We start from the raw sequence: 21858 nt of genomic DNA, 5'->3' as shown, positions 1-21858 counted from the left end.
CATAAGTGTGCATTATGTCCACTACTACCGCTACCAAAACTGTTAATGTTCTTCGAGAAAGCTTTGCTAGATATGGCTTACCGCAACAACTTGTTTCAGATAATGGCCCCCAATTTGTAGCTGAAGAATTTTCCTTGTTTTTGAAGTTAAATGGTGTCAAACATATCCGGTGTGCTCCATACCACCCTGCCTCCAATGGTGCTGTTGAGAGAATGGTCCAAACCATGAAACAATCTCTCAAGGCAGGGTTGAGTCAGGGAGTTCCAGTTGAGCAAGGTTTGATGAAGTTTTTGTTACAGTATCGTATTACCCCACATGCTGTTACTGGTGCATCGCCTAGTTCCTTATTTTTGGGCCGTACTATACGCATGCGTCTTGATCTTCTCCACCCTAATATAGGCTCAAGGGTGCAAACTAAGCAACTACACCGGAAAGCTGCTGTAGATACTCACCGGCGGTTACGCCAGTTTGCTGCTGGGCAGCATATTATGACACGAGATTTCTACAATGGGGCAAGGTGGATACCGGGTACCGTAGTAGACCAGACAGGGCCAGTATCCTATAGAGTTCGGGTCCAAGGGGGGAGGGTATGGCGTAGGCATGTAGACCATTTGTTAGAAGCCAGTGGTGAAGGTGTTCACCGAGACCACTCACAACAGAATGCTGACAGTGAATTGGATGTCATGCCTGGGAATAACTCTGCCTTACGGCCTCCCACTACGGACAATCTGACACTGCAGCTCAAGCTGATGAACAGTCTGAACCTGTTGCTGATGCAGACTCGCAAGGTCACGAGGTCACAGATGCTGGAACTGAGTCAACGGAGTCTCCCAGATATCCCACAAGACAGAGAAGACCTCCACCACGCTTCAAAGATTATGTTGACAGTCAAGGGATGCATCAGATTTAGTGGGGGGAGATGTTGTGTATCTACTGAACTTATAGTTATAATTGTAATTGTGATTTCTACTTGATTTGTAATTATCAATATGGTATTTATATCTGATTGTAATCGATGATCATGAGTGTGTGTATGCATGCGTGTTGTTGTATCATGGAACTTGTACATGTATGGCATACTTTTGTTTGTTGATTTAAGATCCTTCCTGATCGTGTCTAGAAACATAATATGTAGCACAAAAGAAGTGAATCTCCCTACTGTGAATTTCAGTTACGGAAACTCCACAGCACAGTATGGATATTCACTTCTTTTTGTGTTACAGTAATTGACTGTCATAATATACCAACTCAAGTTTTCAGTACTTTTATTGGTGCACTATATTCTAGTTGATCCCCACTCTAGTTTAAAATTCCTAATTTTTTCTTATACTTGTGGACTTAAACTTGAATAGCAGTATGGTATCATCAACACTCTGTTAAAGTAAAAGATAATCTGGAGGTAATAGATGATGGCATTTTCTAAATGAACTTGGAATGCACTTTCAGCCATACTGGTCATTAGTAGGACACCAAGCACCATCACAATAATCAAGCAAAGGAATCACAAAGCAGGATAAAGTACACAGTACTCTGCTGGTGGCAGTGACCCATAGTGAAGAATGGAGATCATACTCCAGAGACCGTGTAAGGTCCAGGACAGTGTAGGGTCAATTAAAACTCTCTGGTATTGATCAGAATCTGCTTGAGCCAGTAAAGCACCTCTGACTGTTGAGTAGAGTCCCCCCCCCCCCCCCCCTTCTCAAAATGATGGGTACCACATTTATGTGATGAAAATCACTCTTACAGAATAATCTATCTTCAAATCCAGTGTTAAAAACAAGAAAACTGAATATAGACTTTTAAAATTTTCCTAAATTCGAATTTTGGTTTGCCTGCCTGCCAGATCACAGTCATACTTAATTAAACAGGCTGTAGGACCAGCACTGTACTTGTGCTGTAAAGCCTTAATGAAAATAAAAGTCGCAAGGCTAGAGGACATATAAAGCAGTGCATGGCCACCATTTCATGCCACAATAACAAACTCACCAGTGGGATGTGCCTTTTCTAGTTTTGATGAGTGTCTGCCTTCTGTGCTTTGCCTTTCCTTTTATTTTCAATTACATGGTCATCTTCCAAGGAAACCACACTGAAGCATTAATTCCCAACATTGACACTTTCTTTAGAGGAGTGTATTCAGAAGCAACAAAACTATTTAGCTACTGTCAGCACTTAATAATCGCATGGAATGAATATGCCTCCTAAACAATCTACCTTGCTTTTAACAATCAGAGTATGCCATGACCATACCCCTTAATGATCCAAGCTACAGCTTTATAAAAATGAAATGAATAATGGTATATAGCTATTACAGCATAGCTATGTGGAAAAAATTCCTACTTTGATAGTGAACAGATGGTAGCAACATGCTGATGTAGGAATTCAGCCAATTTCTGAGGGTTGGGCATAGAAAAATACACTCATGTTCATGTGAGGCATTCAATTATGAAAAGTGTATGCACACAAGGTCTACAGGTAGCTGTGCTATGGTGTAAACATATTATGCTGCTTGCATGGCATGCAAATTGATACACCCACTAACTATATTCTACCATATAGGGGGAAAGTTTCGATGGGCTAAACTTTCGCAGATTTCACGGTTCTGTCAAAAACCTTGAAAGGTTCCCCGCAAATGCTGCTACTAGCTGTGATGTCCGGATTGATTGACGTGTCACGTAAGTTAAGTTGCTTGACAATGTGGAAAGTCCTGTAACAGCCCAGCTTCTTTCATGAGCCATGCCCACTTATTTGAGTTGTGCATCACTGTCTGTTGTTAATCATACATGAAGCCACACCCATTTATCAAGGTGTGTTGCAGCAATCTGAAGGCATGTACGAAGCCACATGCGTTGCTGTGTGTACACCCAATGTTGAGCCACGCCCACTTTAATCCATTGTCAGGTGCCAGTGTATGTTCGCATCATAATCGTCATGAGCCACACTCACTTATCAACAAATTAATGTGCATTGTTTATGTGCACGGCTAAGCATTTTGAGCGGGCACTGCCATACTTTCATCCAGCGTGAAATTTTAACTGCGAATAAGTTTGTTTACTCTCTACCACAAAACTTTTACCCATTGAAACTTTCCCCCTATTGGTATTCTATAACCTGTAGCTCTGGTATTCTCCAATGCTGGTTACACTATCCATAGGTGAAGCTGCAGGTGGAAATGGTCTCCCTTGTTTACCCGGATTCAAGTTCCTAATTTTGCTTTGTACTTTGCTTTCTGGTGAACATCACATGACACCAAAATCAGTGATCCTGGGACAAGAACCAAGTATAAAAACAATTCATCATATCTAAATTGCAAGCTTAATCAACTGGCAGTAGAGACCTACAATATGCTCCAATAAATGTCGTGCCCTAAAAGAAGGTCAGGGGAGCTGATGTATGAACCAAGCAAACCCGGAATATGCCTTAAGTAGCAGGCTGATTCAGTTTGGTCTCATTGAGTTACAACAAATGTATGCTTTACATAGATTTAGTAATTGGTTAGTCAGTGTGTGGTACACGTGACACTTTACAATGTCTTGACCTTCTCTACATTCTCTGTTCCATCATGCTACATGGCATAATATCATCAAGTATATAATGATTTAGAACAACATTTGCTTCTTTCCACTTGACTTCAACGGTGGGGTACAGCCTTGGGCGTGTGACACTTTCTGTAGCACACTTGAACTGAAATGTCATGGAACAAAATATTTCACTAATCCAAATGACTCGGACGTTTAGTGTGCTACGTAGCATAAGACTGTTGACTCCATTTTGAAAATTCAAATGTGCAGTATCACATACATCTACTTGTGGTGTGAAAGGGACTTTCCAAGGGATCCCCTAAATACATCCCGTGATGTCAATCAATTGGATTTGAGTCAGACCTTTGTCAAGCTTGTTTGGAGTCATGATTGAACAATGTGGTATGCAGGCCTGGTGGTACGTGTTGATCCGTAAGAGAATAGTTTCTTTCCTCAACGTGATTAATAACTCTGGAACAGTCTACCCCCAGATATTGTAAATTCTAGTGATTTAAATACTTTTAAATCTTCACTGAATTTGTATTTATAATTGTTAGTAAAGTGCTTAACAACATTGTAAGGGGGCTGGGTCATCCGGATTATCCAGGTCATTTGGGTCACATTTTGTCCAGGTCAAGTGGGTCTTATCCACTTCACTGAATATCTGGGTCTGACCCGGATGAGATCACGTGCGACTATAAGTTTGATTGTATTGGTGGAAATGCAGTTGTAAACACTCAAGAAACTTATGTGGAGCCACACATACCTTCCAGAAATATGCTTTGCTGTCTGTGTGGGATATGTAGAGCCACACCCACTTATCGGAATTGTATTGGCTGTTCTCTGTGGGCACACATGGCATTACCGGATCCATGTTGCTACTAGAAATGTAGGTAACTAACTTCTGGAAATTCTTAATTGTTGTTGCTGCATGTGGACTTGCGTGGAGCCACACCCACTTGATAATACGTAGCTACTCATTTCTTGCAGACAATTCTTTTTATATTGTAAAAAAAAATACAAGACTAACTAATGGAAATTGAACTTGTGGACTTTTAATCTAGCTCTTGAGGCACGCCCCTATTTTAATTAAACTGGGTCACATGTGGGTCAGATCCAGGTTCCATCCAGATTACTATTCGGATCAGTGGGTAGAGCGGGTCAACAGTACTGATCCACTTACAATGCTGGTGCTTAATGTTATAGATAATTGTAATTATACTCATTATTTGAGGTTCTACAATTAAAAAAAACAAATAAATAAGTGCGCTGTTATAGTATAGACTGTCACAGGGTTGTTTGTGCGCTGCCATGATTCTAGTGTAGCATATAACTACTAGCTACTTGTGATGGTTGGGCGAGGAACTGTGATGGTTGGGAAAATTCCCAGCCTTGGCTACATCTCTGTAGGGATTTTGGCACATAGCTAGGTTGTGGTAACTACCATCTGGGGGACATGATGTCATAACGCATACGATTTTGCATAATATAGTTGAATTCCAATGATCACTACACTGATGAAAAACTAACTGTACCAGCTACAGTACTTGCATCATTGTAGATGCCATAGTCAATTGCATTAATAAGAATACAATGAACAATAACACCGGTACCTGAAAATAAGATAAGAATTTATTCTAAATAACACTCTATTGCAAAATTCATCGTAAAATCGCTGGAGCTTAATGAAGCTCAACACATGAAACAATTTCTACACTAGTGAATTGCTATTTCTGACATAAATCCAGTGCTAAACTTCACAGTTTACTAGAACTAGACCCTATGCTAAAAATCTACAGTACGTACACATCACGCGATCATGTCCTACCTCCTCTGGCTACCATCATTCTTTCACTACCTTTATCACTGGAGTCCTATTTAAATTAATTGTACTGGTTGTTTTAGCTAACAGCCTAGCATTGTTTCAGTACTAGGCGATAGGTCAAATCATAACTGACAATATGACAAAATACCACAGTATGTCGACACTAATATTTTAATCTAAAATTTGTATCTATGTACATGCATTCAGCTTCTGTAGGTTGCATGGAGAAAAGCCACTAGTTTTTAATCGACTTTCAAGTATTTCCTTTACAGACTTCATGGGTGCTAAACTCAAAGCATCTTCATCCTTTTCAAGCCTAGTTTTGGTGCTTGTGTTCAAGGTGATAGAATAAAATTAGTTTGTTGTACTGCTGTTCCTACCTTATGGAATTGCTTACACTGTAGTTTGTTATTATACACTGACCTACCATTAGTGTCAGAAATGAACCAAGATATTTCCAAAGAGGTGATTTGGTGTTTGACTGATTGACAAGCATAACTTCTGCAGAACTTCCAGGCTTGGTTGACCCACTTCCCAACACCACAATTTTCTCCGTAAATGAATATCACGTCTTCACATACTCCAATATACTACCCACAATAATTGTGTGGCTTCATTGATATCGCCCTATCACCCAACTCCAGTGCTATACATATACTTTAGTATGAAATTTTAGTTAATTAAGCACATTGAAATGATGCAAGTAATACGTATAGGGCAGTGGAATTCTTCACACAAAGCATATGCAAGTGTACCAGCCACAATCTATCAGGATAATATATCATATGCCTACTCATTCATGGCCATTTTGTTAATGAAATAAGTTAATATACATTACTTTTGGCATTTTTTTGTCAAAAAAATTTTGATAGCCAGGACAGGCACTACTTATCACCACATATAGTTTGCACCTGTGTGTACTACAATAGACCACTTTATTTAACCCTTAAACCCGCAAGTAATTTTTAGTAACAATGCACTGAAAACGCATACGCCAATAAATCGGCTTTTACGCATGGCCTCAAATAAAATGCTATAGCTGTTAAACTAATAACTCTATGGCTATGCAATTTGTGCCAATATATTTGTGATGTAATAAGGAATAAAATGATACCAAGGGATTTACCCTTCGACAAATGTATTATGCAATTAAAACACACATGCCATTACATACCTCCAGAAAATGGTTCATAACTCCGTCCCAGTTCACTGTATCGAGCTGAAATAAACGCTAGTAGATGTGCCACACATTGGAGAATCACGGCATATAAAGATCATGTGATTCAGACAATCATAAAAATGGCTGCCAGACCATGCGTTCATGAGGTAGGGGAAACCAGACGTTGATCTTCAGCTCGTCATAACAAGTGAGTCAATATTGTTACAATGGTTATTCATCGCTGTCTAAGTAGCTCAATGAATGTACTTTCCATTGATAGGTGGTTTTTGGACTAATGTAATTAGACAAGCTTCATAAATTGCCAGTTTAGAAGCCATCACACATTCATCCATTAGTAATAATAATTGTGTGTATTTTGAGCTTTATAAAAAAACGCCGATGCGCGTGCGGGTTTAAGGGTTAAAGGCATGAGGAATTTAATTAAAGATTGGCAATGTCGGGAGTACATATTTTCTAAACCACATATTTGGTTCCCATATAAATTTGTATGTTTTTCTCAAGTGTCTCACATTTTCAAGTGTCTCACAGACTTACAGTTCCTTGGATTGAAGTGAAACTTGGACACAGGGTTTACCACCTATAGAACTACCACTTGACACAACAGAGTCAAAAATAGCATGTACACAATACCTAATTTATTATCCAATTAACATTCCATAGCTTCAGGTAAAGTGGTCTATTGCCTTAGCTTAGCAATATGCATGTAGTTCTGCTATCTAACTTACCTGCACACTCTCATAAGTTACTACCCCAGTAAATAACGAACATGCAATTATACTTTACACACCAATAACATACCTGTCCTGTGTGTGCACTTGCTGTGTTGGTCTATGAATAGAACCAATCCTATGCTCCGCTGTCTCCAAGTTTGGCCTTGCCTAAGTATTGTGTAACACAATGTAACCCATATTCTACAATGCAACTATATAGCGATATATTGTTTACATTCACCATATTGGAAAGTTTGAGTTGCTACAGCCATTCCAGTTTGGTATTTCAGTAGTTTATGCAGTGGCGTAGCTACACTGGGGCCTGTGCCCTACCGTCAGCTTTCCACGCCATATATATATATATATACAATATATATATATATATATATATATACATTTAGATTCTATTTAGGCTGTTATGGGTGGGTAATAAATCTCATATACTCCACCTTGTTTTCTAATATACTCCACACCTTCAGGCACAATATAACATATGTTCAAAATTTAGGTTTATCCAATAATTGGTATGCATTTTTCACGTGTAGTGATGTAACAAGGGTGCTTATTTTGTCACGTGAGCATGCATAGTTGCCATGGTGCTAATATTATTATTGTAAGAAAACCAGCCGCTTTTGCTGAGCCTACAGGAGAAACAGCCATGGACAAGATAAGTAATCTGAGTGTAATGTAAAAAGCAGTTATACGGGCACGATGTGGGGTCTATGAAATTATAAATCCTCAGGCCCTTAGTAGTGCCCTCGCTTCGCTTGTGCGCTACAGATTCAGGCCTTAAGATTTATAAATTTCATAGACTCCACATTGTACCCGTATAATTATTATTTAGACTCTATTTAGGCTGTTTTAGGTGGGAAATAAATCTCATATACTCCATCTTGAATTCTAATATACTCCACGCCTTCAGGCACAATATAACATATGCTTAAAACCTAGGTTTATCCAATCGCTGTGAATTGTTCACGTGTGTGATTCAATGAGCGTGATTATTTTGTCATGTGAGGATGCACAGTTGCCATGGCACTAGAATTATTGCAAGAAAACCAGCCACTTTTTCCGAACCTACAGCAGAAACATCCGTGGATGAGGTAAGTAATCTAAAGCAGTTATATAGGCAAAATGTGGGAAATTTATAAAACCTCAGGCCCTCAGTGGCGTCCTCGCTTTTCTCGTGCGCTACAGCCCGGGCCTTCGGGTTTATAAATTTCATAGACTCCACATTGTGCCCATATAACTATTATATATATATATATGTACCACTTTCACACCTCAGATCAAAGGAAAGCCAGTGCATATACATCACATATCGCACTGACTCAAAATGTTAATGAGATATATGCACTGCCACCAGTGCGTATATCTCGTTAACTTGAGACATTGCACACCTAATAGGAGTGCACACTATATCCAGAAATCATTTGATGTTATACTGTTATCTTCTTCTCTTATATAGGGAATCAAGCAAGCTGTGATTGTGGGATTAAATTCTGCCAAACAACCTGTGATTGTGGGATTCAATTTAATACATCAACAGTAGTTTGTTTTTACTTCTGTAAATGTAGTATTAAAGTAACATAATTAACACTAGTCTCTTAAAATTGCTATATTAGCAAAAAAAATAAAATCAAACTAGTGTTTAATGTATTAAAATTGAATCCCACAATCACAGTTTGTTTGTCAAAATTCAATCCCACAATCACAGCTTACTTGGTTCCCTATATAAGAGAATGGTATAGCAACTAAAGATTTTGCCAATTAGGTGAGTCTACATGCTAAAGTAGAATATATTAGTTATACCACGGGCACTCGTGCCTTGCCTGTATATACGCACTCGTGTACGTGGTATAACTATTACATATATATATATATTTGTAATAGTTATGTATATGTAATAGTTATACCACGGGCACGAGTGCATATATACAGGCAAAGCACGAGTGCCCATGGTATAACTAATATGTTCTACTTTAGCATGTAGACCCACTTTATTGGCAAAATCTTTAGTTGCTATACCCTTCTCTTATATAGGGAACCAAGTAAGCTGTGATTGTGGGATTGAATTTTGCTAAACAAACTGTGATTGTGGGATTCAATTTGATTCAATTTAATACATTATTTTATTTTTGCTAATATAGCAATTTTAAGAGACTAGTATTAATTATGTTACTTTAATTGCTACATTTACAAAAGTAAAAAAACAAACTACTGTTGATGTATTAAAATTGAATCTCACAATCAGAGGTTGTTTGGCAGAGTTGAATCCCACAATCACAGCTTGCTTGATTCCCTATATAAGAGAAGAGGATAACAGTATAACATCAAAGAACAGTATAACATCAAAGAAATCTGATGATTTCTGGATATAGTGTGCACTCCTATTAGGTGTGCAATGTCTCAAGTTAATGAGATATACGCACTGGTGGCAGTACATATATCTCGTTAAGGCAGTGTGTAACGAGATATATGCACTGCCTTAACGAGATATACGCACTGGTAGCAGTGCGTATTATATAGTTATACAACGGCCACGAGTGCTCTGCCTGATATAAATGCATGAGCCTGAGGGCCATTAGGCCCGAAGGCAAGTGCGTTTATACAGGCAGAGCACGAGTGCACGTTGTATAACTGTTATGTACCACTCACCTAATAGGTGGGGAGAGTCTCACAAGACAGCTGTAACACTTATAAAGGCCAGGTTTCTAACATCGATTGTGGGTAACCAAGCCAGATGTTGCGATGACGTTCCCCCTGCAGTACTGCAGCCACCTGAGATATTGAAAGCTAGTACGCTATGGGTTATATCACTAGCCTGCATTTGCTGTTCGACTCTCATCATGTAGTGCTCAGCATGCCAGCGTGCCATATAGACTAAGCACCAGACTAATCACCATAGTGATTCTCTCGAGCGAAAAAAAAGCAGCTAAATAGACGGTTTAAGTAAACAAAACCTAACTACTAAACGATACTAGTCTAATTCTTACTATTTACACTGGCTAAACTCGAATCTGGTGGCATGACAAAACTGGTTACCACAATCGAACGTAAAGGTTAGTATTATTTAGAATATATTTGTTTTATTGAGTCATTGTCGAAGTGGACTACAGTTTAATCTGGGCTAAGATGGCACCAGACTAGTAAGGTGTATACCGTAGATTCCCTAAAATTTCGGCATCTCTAAATATTCGGCACTCCCCGTGCTTTGAACGCAATGTGCTCTAAGTTTCGGCAAGCAGAAAGAAAGTTTCTATTATAAGCGCGCTAATTTTTCGGCACTTGGAGTACTAGTTGATGAAGGTTTCTTTAGTACTGAGGATTCTCAGTGACCTCACACAATATGCTACCTCAATGCTGGATGAAGCACCAAGTGTGAAATTGTTCACGGAATGAACGTGCCCAACGATATCATCGTGTGACATTGCGGCTACCACAAAATGATCTTCGTTTCTGTTCACAGAATAACATTTCTCCTGGAGCCCACAAACATGATACATCCTCAGATGTAACACTCTGTTAAGTCATGGAACACTTAATACAGCAACTGGGAGCTAGCAAGATTTCACGAGATAGCTAGTTTAATAGTATTGATTGTAGTTTCTATTATTATTAGTGTCGAGTGACTGTATACAAAAGCGATGTAGTAATGACATTGATCATCTCTCCTGGATAATGTAGGCAATCACGGTATATAAGTTAGTGCTGCAGCGAAGTGAGTGTTGCGGCCAGTATCGTCAATTCCGCCACAAGGCGTTCGTGTTGGTCCCTGTAGAAAGAAATCCAGAAAGCAACCAGTAAGCAGATAGCAAATAACATAGCCATGAAGCGTGCAGACTGTATTAGGGATAGTCGATAGATCCCTAAAAATTCGACGACAACATCGGGTTAGTACATTTTTTCCTAATTGTTTGGCCAGACACGAACGGAATTAATTTATTTCTGCCGAATTTTTAGGGAATCTACGGTAAGTACGTTTATATATATGTAGACTAGAGTTGTGGCCACCCGTGTTGGCTTTGTCGATCGCCATTGGCTGCTTGTAAACATTATACGTATTGGTGACGTTATGGCCCACAATCGACCTTTACATGTCAGGTTATAAAAGAATTCGAGTGATCTGTGAAGTGTCTTTCCACCTATTAGGTGAGGTGTCGTAGTGGTCTTCGCCACCGGCACTTGTGCTATGCTGCACAAAACCCCAGCCAGTGCAATATCTGTATATTGCACTGCGGTCGGTGCATTATAACTTATAATGCACTCGTTGTGGTCTACAAAACCGCACCCAGTGCGTAATGCACTCGCTGCGGTCTGCAGCAGTGCAATATACAAATTATGGCACTGGCGGTACCTTTGAACTGCCCACGCAGAGTGGTACATATCTCATTAACATTCTGAGTCAGTGTGATATGTGATATATATGCACTGGCTTTCCTTTGATCTGAGGTGTGAAAGTGGTACATATATATATAGTAGGTGAATCTTGTAACTCACGTGATTCAATGAGACAATCTCTCACAATACTACTTATGCAGCTTTTAACTATGAAGATTGCCACTGATGATGTACTTATCTTGGGAAATCCCTTGCATTTCGCCAATATTTAACTATGTATCTATATGATACAAGTACAAGGAAAAATTTGGAATGTTTCAACTAGAGTAGGGACCATAGCACATTGATAAAAAGTACTGAAACAAGCTGGAGTAGTGCACGATATTAAATCACAGTAAAACAATAAGAAGTGTTATATCCCTACTGTGCTCAAGATACCATATATAATGGAAATGCACAGTAGGGATATAACACTTCTTATTGTTTTATTGTGATTTAATATTGTGCACTACTCCAGCTTGTTTCAGTACTTTTTATCGATGTGCTATGGTCCCTACTCTAGTTGAAAATTCCAAATTTTTCCTTGTACTCGTTTGTTAACTTTTTTTGTAAATGATTATTATGACTGGTGAACCCACGCATATCGCATCTGAAATGGCACCGCGCGCCCCAATTATTGTCTGAAGAGTGAAGTATTCATTACGCTTCGTTGTCAGCTATATTCAACCCGTTAGGCAGCATTTTTGAATCAAGAACTGTTCGAAAAGCACCTCTGCACACCAAGACGCATTCCGAAAGAAATGAAGCCGCGCACCCCAGTTATATCAATTATCGTACAAAAAGTGAAGTATCCATTACGCTTTGTTGTTGGCTGTGTTCAACCCATTACACAACAGTACGAATCAAGAACTGTTTGACAAGCACCTCTGCTATCAAAATAGCCGCTATGAAAAAGTACGGACAATTTCCGTTACGTGAAGGTAAGCCATCATGTGCTATCGCCAAATTGACACTTTTCGCTGTCAGCAAAGATGAATGGGACACAAAGGAGGACACTGGTAAGTCCATGAAGAATGCATTGTACATACTGTGGTATGCCAAAAGGCACCTGTCGGGACAAAGCGACGTCAAACAGTGAAAAAATCAAGCCCGTAGCCTTAGCTGTTATCGAATTACTCTTGTCTGAAGGCATCAGTCAGTCAGTTACTTACTCAGTCAGTAGAAAATTCCATTAAATAAATTATTTTTAAAATTCCGTAGCAACTTGTTGAAAGCATTTCGGGTCGATCTGAAAGCTTGTTTCGGCTTAGTTTCACCTAACCAATACTGCCTGATCGTCGTTAGGGGAAATTGAGGCTGCTTTTTGGGTGATATTAATCCGTGGGCCATGCCTACTCCTTTGTGGTCCCTACTATATACTACTACTGTAGTGTATGATAATACAGCCCGGTATCATGTGGTCTCAAGTTTAAATGTGAATTGGAGGGAACTTATGCATTGTGATTACTATCAAATATCAAAGAAGGTTCTATGCTAGGGTGCTGTGTGAGAAGATGTAAAGATTGTCTACATGATAAGCAAGTTCTTTTAATGCCTGCTAATACAAAGATTCTCAAAATTAATAGTGAGCTGATAATATTGGTACAAATAATGTTGCAAATGATTGGGCCTTGCATCAAGAACAAGAGGATGTCTAAGTGGCACAAGCGTATTCCTGTTAATAATTCCCACTATGGCTATGGTCAGATCTGATTATGCATAATAAAAGTAGTAGCAATTGAAGATTAATTGACTCAACATATCAAAATATTTGTCAAATTTACCACAAAAATTTAATTTCACGTATTTGTCCAGTGCATTTTGTATGATGTATTTTGTATGCACAACGTGTTTTTTCCAAGCACAATATTTCCAAACGCTTTACATATTGGAGTTTTCAAAAAAAAAAATGGGCAGAATTAACAATACCTAACCTTCAGCTTTCTTGTGTTCAATATATACTCTTTTATCACAATTCAACTAGGAAGTGACTGCTCTGGTAGTTTGAAGTCTGGTGATTGAGCTCCCATACATTTCACATTGACGATTGCATACAACTAGATTAGTGACGATTCCCAGTCACACCAGAAGCATTATTTAGAGTGTTCTAAATGTAAAGGTTACGAAATCCAAGTAAAATTTTTATAATTTGATATTTCTACCAATGAAAGTTCCAAATGTTTCTAGAACATTCTATGTAGCTATGTTTGCTCCAAAATCAAGACACATGGTAGTGTGTCATGCGGCCCAAGAACCGGCATGCAACACCCATGAGTATATTAACAGGAAGAAAGAAAACGCAATTTTTGCACCTCTGTAGCTCTGTGCTGCCTGGATGAAACAAGATGATTTTTGCTGTGGACACGTCCTCCACCTTTAGTACTCCACAATCCAAATTTTAGCTAAATCGCTTTGAGTGTTCCCAAGATAAGCGACTTCAAAAATTGGCTTAGTTCCTTTGTTTTTTTCTTATTTTTCTTCCTCTTTTTGCACACTTACAAAAACTGCTATAAAACGCAAACGCCATATCTGATTGCCTTGAAATTTGGCCCACAGAAGGGGGGTATAAAGGTGCATCTCTGTACCAACTTTGCCTGGAATACAATAAACAGGCAAAGAGTTATTAGCAATTATTCACGAAAAATAACACCAATATGTTGTGACGCCTACAGGGTAAACCGCTTATGGGAAGAAGCTGAAAATTGGTGGGTGAATAGGTTAACTATTGAACCTCAAACCTTTTGTGGTTTGAAAGAAATCGAGCTAAAAACCAGGAAGATACAATGAAAAAACAAACAGTGTGTAACAATTATGCAATTGAGATTAGCTAATAAAAAACGACTACTTGCCAGGCCTACCAGAAAAACCGCTTGGGGTAATGCTTTGAAATTCGCTGTACAGATGGAGTAATCATCTAAGAAAGGCTCTTCAATGGTGTAGAAGAATCAGACTTAAAGCCATGGAGTTATAACACGAAATCCAACTTGGTATAGCAAGTGCAAGATCGAGATACTCTAATAGAGCAGTCATCCTAACAGAGCAGTCACCCTGAAAAGGATCCAAGAGATCAGCTAGAAACAAGTAACCTGTATAGAGATCAGCTACAAATAAATTGCCCTGGAGAGAGTTCAGCTACAAACAATTCACCCTGTAGAGAGTTCAGCTAGTTACCTTGTAGGTAGTTCAACTACGTAGTTCAGCTAGAAGAAGTTACCTTGTAGAGAGTTCAGCTACAAAAAAACCACCATGTAGAGAGTTCAGCTACAAACAAATCACCCTGTAGAGAGATCAGCTAGAAGAAGTCATCTTGTAAAGAGTTCAGTTACAAAGAAACCACCATGTAGAGAGTTCAGCTGTAAACAAATCACCTGTAGAGATTTCAGCTACAAACAAATCACCCTGTAGAAAGATCAGCTAGAAGAAGTCACCTTGTAGAGAGTTCAGTTACAAAGAAACCGCCATGTAGAGAGTTCAACTACAAACTAGTGACCCTGTAGAGACATCAGCTAGAAGAAGTTACCTTGTAGAGAGTTCAGCTACAAAGAAACCATTATGTAGAGAGTTCAACTACAAAACAAGTGACCCTGTAGAGAGTTCAGCTACAAACAAATCACCTTGTAGAGAGATCAGCTAGAAGAAGTTACCTTGTAGAGAGTTCAGCTACAAACAATTCACCCTGTACAGAGATCAGCTAGAAGAAATTACCTTGTGGAGAGTTCAGCTACAAACAAATCACCCTGTAGAGAGATCAGCTAGAAGAAGTCACCTTGTAGAGAGTTCAGTTACAAAGAAACCACCATGTAGAGAGTTCAGCTGCAAACAAATCACCTGTAGAGAGTTCAGCTACGAACTCAGCTAGAAGAAGTCACCCTGTAGAGAGTTCAGTTACAAAGAAACCACTATGTAGAGAGTTCAGCTGCAAACAAATCACCTGTACAGAATTCAGCTACAAACAAATCACCCTGTAGAGAGATCAGCTAGAAGAAGTCACCATGTAGAGTGTTCAGTTACAAAGAAACCTCCATGTAGAGAGTTCTATAATAAATATATGTATTATATATATAATCGGTACATTTACTGATAAAATCAGAAATATTTAAAGTATTTAACAACTGTTTCATCTTTTCTTCTTCCTGTGGTAAAGAAAAAGATAAGTTTAAAAAATCTCCAAAGCCGGCCATAGGCTGGCTTTGGGACATAAAAATACAAAAAGAAGTGAAATCTAATTCAAAACAGCCAAGCTGTAAAAAAAGAGTGCAGCCTTCAAAAAGGCTATGGTGAAAAAAGATGTGAAATCCAAGGTGGCGGCCAAGAAATGGCTGTGATGGTAGGTTAATAGTAAAAATTTAATAACGACAATTCAGGTGAATTTTGTGCCAAGACCAAGTGGCACCAAAATTCACCTGAATTGTCATTACTAAAAATTTTACCATTAACCTACCATCACAGCCATTTCTTGGTCGCCACCTTGGATTTCACATCTTTTTTCACCATAGCCTTTTTGAGGGCCGCATTCTTTTTTTACAGCTTGGCTGTTTTGGATTAGATATAGCATATCTGTAACTTTCTTCTATAATACTATTATATTACTATTGCTGTTTTATTGGCATTGCTAACTCACTAGGGACCCACAAGAAGGCTAAAACCTGGAATCTTGGCATGAAAGCTGAGTGCTGAATACAGAATATAATTCATGTGCCCAGTGAGGTTCTTAAGAATACCGCACCTCGTAATCTCTTTAATTGTCCTTGTCATCACCTTACTCTTGCAAGGTAACCACATTGCAACAAAATTATTTTCTTGCTGCAAATAGCAAAGCAGCCATCAAACACAACAGCCATGTAAAATAGCCATGCATGCACATACTACCTATCATTGCTAAGAAAGTAAATGAACTAGTGTATCTAAAACTTATTAATTAGTAGGTACTGCAGTGCACTAAAGTCATGAAACAATACACATACCTATATTACGTAGCTAGGACATAATTTGTTCAGTGCCAAAGCTGGGATTTTCTTGCATCGCCTATCATGTTTATACTTTTAAGCACATGAATCCCTATTTCATTTCTCGATTGTGACTGGATCTGTGAAAACCCGGCATAATGGCACATTTTTCAAATTCTTGATTGTTGAATATTTGTGACTGGATCTGCAAGAATCCCATATGTTAGCACATTTTTCGAATTTCATTTTATCACATTCCTTTATATACATAGCCAAAGGAATTGTAATGTAACTGAACTATTATATTTATGTATTTATTTGTCTGTAACCACAAGCTTAATTATAACGAATGCACGTGTGTCTTTAATTGATTCCTATTAACGCTTGTAGTGTGTGTATGAGTGTGTTAATCCGTGCCGAGTAGACTTCTATTACACTGGTAGCAGAGGATGGCTAGTAAACATGTTAACATACCGAAGTCTTTTACTGATGGTGATGCTCAAGAATGGTTTCAACGTTTTGAAATTTGTGCCGCTGCGAATGAGTGGACTGCTGCAACAAAATTGTTGAAACTGCCCATGTTATTGGAAGGAGAGGCACTGGCGGTATGGTTGGAATTATCAACGGAGAGTACGGCAGACTACGCCACAGCAAAGAAAAGTCTGATCAGCAAGATGGCGCCTACAGAATTCGTCTTGTTAGAAGAATTTCACTCTCGCAAGCTTCGCCCCGGAGAAGCCATCGCTCTTTACCTTCACGACCTTAAGCAACTGCTAAAGCAAGCAATGCCGGAGTTGACAGCAGCAGCGGCCAAGCCATTATTATTACACCAGTTCCTGGCAGGTTTGCCTGGACCCATTAGTAGACAGCTGCACGCTGTCGGTGTGGCAGATGACCTTGACGCTGTTGTTGAAAGAGCAAAGCTTTTGATGGCAGTTAATGAACAAGAAAAACCTACAGCAGCAGTATCCACTCGTGCAACAGAATTTGACGAACTGAGAAGTCAAATGCCACAGCTGACAGAACAGGTGGCTGCACTTACCACAAATTCGAAGAGCGGAAGTACACAACATTGTTATTACTGCAAGCAGCCAGGGCACACTCAGCATTATTGTCCAGTAAGAAGAGCTAATCAAAGATGCTATACTTGCGGTAGACCAGGACATTTTGCAAGAGATTGCTGGCAGGGAAACGACCAGGGGATGTCTGTATGGGGCAGCAGACGTCCCCCTCGCACTTAAGCCCTATGAACACTGTTGTTATAGCTACTGTAAAGACACATGCATCTAGTATAGTAGGGAAGGTTGGTGGAATAAATAGTGACATTTTACTTGATTCAGGTTCATCTGTGTCTCTTTTGTCACAGGCCCTTGTGCAGAAATTGCCAGCCACTGAGTCTAGACCATTACCACAAGTATTACTTCAGACTGCTTCAGGTGATACTATGTCAATTATTGATTGTGTCAGTGCTGTGATATGGCTTCCTGGTATGAAACAGGATATTGTACATACATTCACTGTTGTCAAAGATCTCATTGCTCCAGCTATTGCAGGTGTTGACTTTTTTCAACAGCACAAGTTAACTGTGGATTTTCAAAAGGAACTATCCAGATCTTCTCAACACCCACTACTGTTCTGACAGATGACCTGCAACGTATTTGGCAAGCTGCAGTTAAACACAAGCCACTTGTATACCATGTAGCAGCTACACAAGATGCTTTGGATGTCACCACAGACTCTGCTATTCCAGATTATGGAGCTCCAAAACAGTTTGATCTTCCCTATTGCCAAACAGCTGAGTTTTCTGGTGTTATTTCAGAATACCAAGATCTTTTTTCTACAACTCCTGGTCATACCTCACTAGCTTCCTACCCAGCGTCCTCCAATCCGTGTACCTCCCAGGTGAGTACCAGCCCATTACAGAAATGAAGTGGAAAGACAAATCCAACAAATGCTTGAACAAGGAATTATCACTGAGAACAGCAGCCCCTGGATGGCCCCAGCTGTCTTTGTTCCTAAAAAATCTGGTGAATTGCGTATTTGTATTGACTACCGCCAACTTAATAAGCAAACAGTAAAAGATGCATATCCCTTACCTCTTCCAGATGAAGTGCAGGATAAAATAGCAGGGTGCACAGTATTTACGACCTTGGATTTGCATAGTGGATATTGGCAGCTACTAGTGGCTCCTCACAATCAACTAAAGACAGCATTCTGCCCTGGTCTAGGCATGGGTCTATATCAATTCTGCCGTATGCCTTTTGGTCTCACAGATGCCCCGGGGTCCTTCCAACGTTTAATGGACTCAGTAACAAGAGGACTACCTTTCGTCATGACATACCTCGATGATTTACTAATTTACTCCCCAACACCACAAGTCCATCAACAACATTTACGTCAAGTTTTTCAATGTCTTCGAGATGCCGGCTTGACCCTATGTGGAAAAAAGTGTCACATAGGCTTACCAAAGTCTCTTATTTGGGTAACATTTTTGATGGCAGTGGTATGCATCCTGACCCCAGCAAAGTTGACAGTATCCATCAATGGCCACCACCTTCTAATGTTACAGAACTAAAATAATTCCTTGGCCTTGCATCCTATTACCGCCGATATATCAAAAGCTTTGCCGACATTGCAGCACCTCTTCACAATTTGACCAAAAAGTCAATCTCTTTTTCATGGACTGAGGACTGCAATAAAGCCTTTTCACTACTGAAGTCTATGCTTATTCAAGCACCAATATTGGCATTTCCAGATTTCACCAATACTGCAGCTCCTTTCTTGTTGCAAACTGATGCCAGTGCTGTGGGTCTTGGTGCCGTTTTAGAACAAGGTGGTCGTGTTATAGCCTATGCCAGCCGCACATTGAACAGTGCTGGACAGCAGTATAGCACAATACAGAAAGAATGTCTTGCAGCAGTTTTTGCCTTAAAACAGTTTCGGCATTACTTGCTTGGCCGCTCCTTTCAACTGCTCACAAATCATGCTCCCCTTCAATGGCTTTCGGCTCAAAAGACAGAAGGGTTATTGCGTTGCTGGGCATTGGCCATGCAGGAATATAGTTTTCAAATAGTTTATCGTAAAGGCAGTCTCAATGTGAATGCTGATGCTTTGTCACGCTCTCCTATTCATAGTTCATCACAACCAGTAGCAATGACTTCTGTTCAACAATTTACCATTTGAATAAAAGATGCTCAACAGTCAGATCCTGTGTTTCAACAAATCTACTAAACAATATTGTCAACACCAGAAAAGCCACCACATGACCCTGCATGGAGACAATCACCACTACGAAGGTATGCTCAATTGTGGCACCAATTGTGTATTGTTGAGAAAGTCATTTGTTGTACTTACTGTCCCAGTCCAGCTTCAGATAGTGTCACTGTACCATTTGTACCACCTACCTCACAATCAGAGTTTTTACAAGAGGCACATGATGTTCCCAGTGCAGGTCACCAAGGGTACCTCAAAACCTTAAGCCGTTTGCAACAACAGGCATATTGGGCTGGTATGGCTGGTAATGTACAACAATACTGTCAACAATGTAATACATGTCAAGCGTCCAAGTTACCATCTCCTATTCAGGCACCACTTCACAATGTTCCTATTGGCAACCCATGGGAGAAGCTAGCTGTAGACATTTTGGAAGTGCCAATTTCTCGTAAGAATCACCGCTACTTACTGGTTATTATGGACTACTTTACTAAATGGGTTGATGCAGTTCCACTTCGTGACCAGACAGCAGTTTCAATCAGTGATGCTGTCATCAAGTTATGCAGTAACTTTCGGAATCCAACAGTCATACACTCTGATCAAGGTAGAAACTTTGAAAGTTGTCTTTTTTCTCAAGTGCTGCAAGCCTTTGGCATCCAGAAGTCAAGAACCACGGCCTACCATCCCCAAGGAGATGGAATGGTTGAACGCTTTAACCGTTCTATATTGCAAATGCTAAGATGTTATGTGGATCAAGAAGATGACTGGGAGCGTTACTTACCATTGGTACTGTATGCATATAGAACAGCACAGCACTCTTCAACAGGCGTATCTCCATTCCAACTAATGTTTGGACATCAGCCACAACCTTCACCATTTAAACCACCAACTGCCTTTGATTCGAACACTTACTCCGCAGAACTACAAGCTAAGCTGCCACACTTACAAGATTTAGTTCAACCGAATTTGGCCTCTGCTGCACAGAAACAAAAGTTTCACTACGATAAACATTCCAAAACTAGATCATTTCAACCAGGAGATCCAGTTTGGCTGTCCATCCCAACAAGTGGTAAATTGCAACCTAGATGGGAAGGCAAGTGGACTGTTGTGGAACTTAAGACTCCCATAAATCTGAAGATCACAAATGGGACAAAGACTAAAGTAGTACACACTAACCGGGTTCAACACAGAAGTGTACCACAGACTGATAACACATTACCAACACATGGACACTCTTCATCAAACTGGTATCCCCTCCAAGTTTCACATCATGTCACAGAGTCTGATTCTGAATCACGTTATCCACAACGCAGCAGAAGACCACCAGACTGGTTTCAACCTTAGTAACTTACCAAGCTTGGGACAAGCTTTTTAGAAGGGGGGACGATTGTAATGTAACTGAACTGTTATATTTAGGTATTTATTTGTCTGTAACCACAAGCTTAATTATAACGAATGCACGTGTGTCTTTAATTGATTCCTATTAGCGCTTGTAGTGTGTGTATGAGTGTGTTAATCCGTGCCGAGTAGACTTCTATTACAGAATGGTCAACTGAAGTTCAACTCTAGAAGCCACGAACTTTCAAAGATACAGCAATACAAAGTGGCAACAACAAAAAAATCGATTTGTACCGTAACAATAGGGAAAATAAACTACAGGCACTTACTTAAACGGTCATAACTTATGAATGCAGTCCCCTACCAAGATGCAACTTACATCATTGGGTTCTCCATGAATATGCAAATCCATTGCTGGGTAAGTTTTGTCTTACAGGCCCTTTCTATGACCACGACGGAGGCAAAAATATGAGAAAAAGGTAATAAACCACTTGTCTAACATGAGGCAGATTAATGCTACTGACACAAAACAAAGATTTTTAAACTCCTCTTGCTTTGGGGATCATGATACTGCCTGTTATCACCTTTCTTCATTGTAAAACAAGCACTCAAAAAATTTATGGATTTTTTTTTTGAATTTCATGACTATTTCACCCATTGCGCTTATATTCCACTGTAAACATAGGCTTGCATTAACATATGGGATTTTTGCAGATCCAGTCACATTTATCATCTACATAGCCAAATG

The 21858-nt window shown here is 39.5% G+C and overlaps 1 protein-coding gene across 1 annotated transcript in view; it reads right to left on the bottom strand.

The window, feature by feature from the left end:
• The window catches only part of LOC136242707 (microtubule-associated protein futsch-like), a 63240-nt gene that overhangs the window by 13621 nt on the left and 27761 nt on the right, over nt 1-21858 (bottom strand). Inside the window, exon 3 of the mRNA XM_066034158.1 lies at nt 7322-7401. Coding sequence (XP_065890230.1) covers nt 7322-7401 — 80 coding nt within the window. The remainder of the gene's footprint in view (nt 1-7321; nt 7402-21858) is intronic.

Source organism: Dysidea avara, chromosome 13 (assembly GCF_963678975.1).
Source record: "Dysidea avara chromosome 13, odDysAvar1.4, whole genome shotgun sequence".
Classification (NCBI taxonomy): domain Eukaryota; kingdom Metazoa; phylum Porifera; class Demospongiae; order Dictyoceratida; family Dysideidae; genus Dysidea; species Dysidea avara.
Note: the sequence above shows the minus strand (reverse complement) of the source record. Positions and strands in the feature narration are given on the sequence as shown.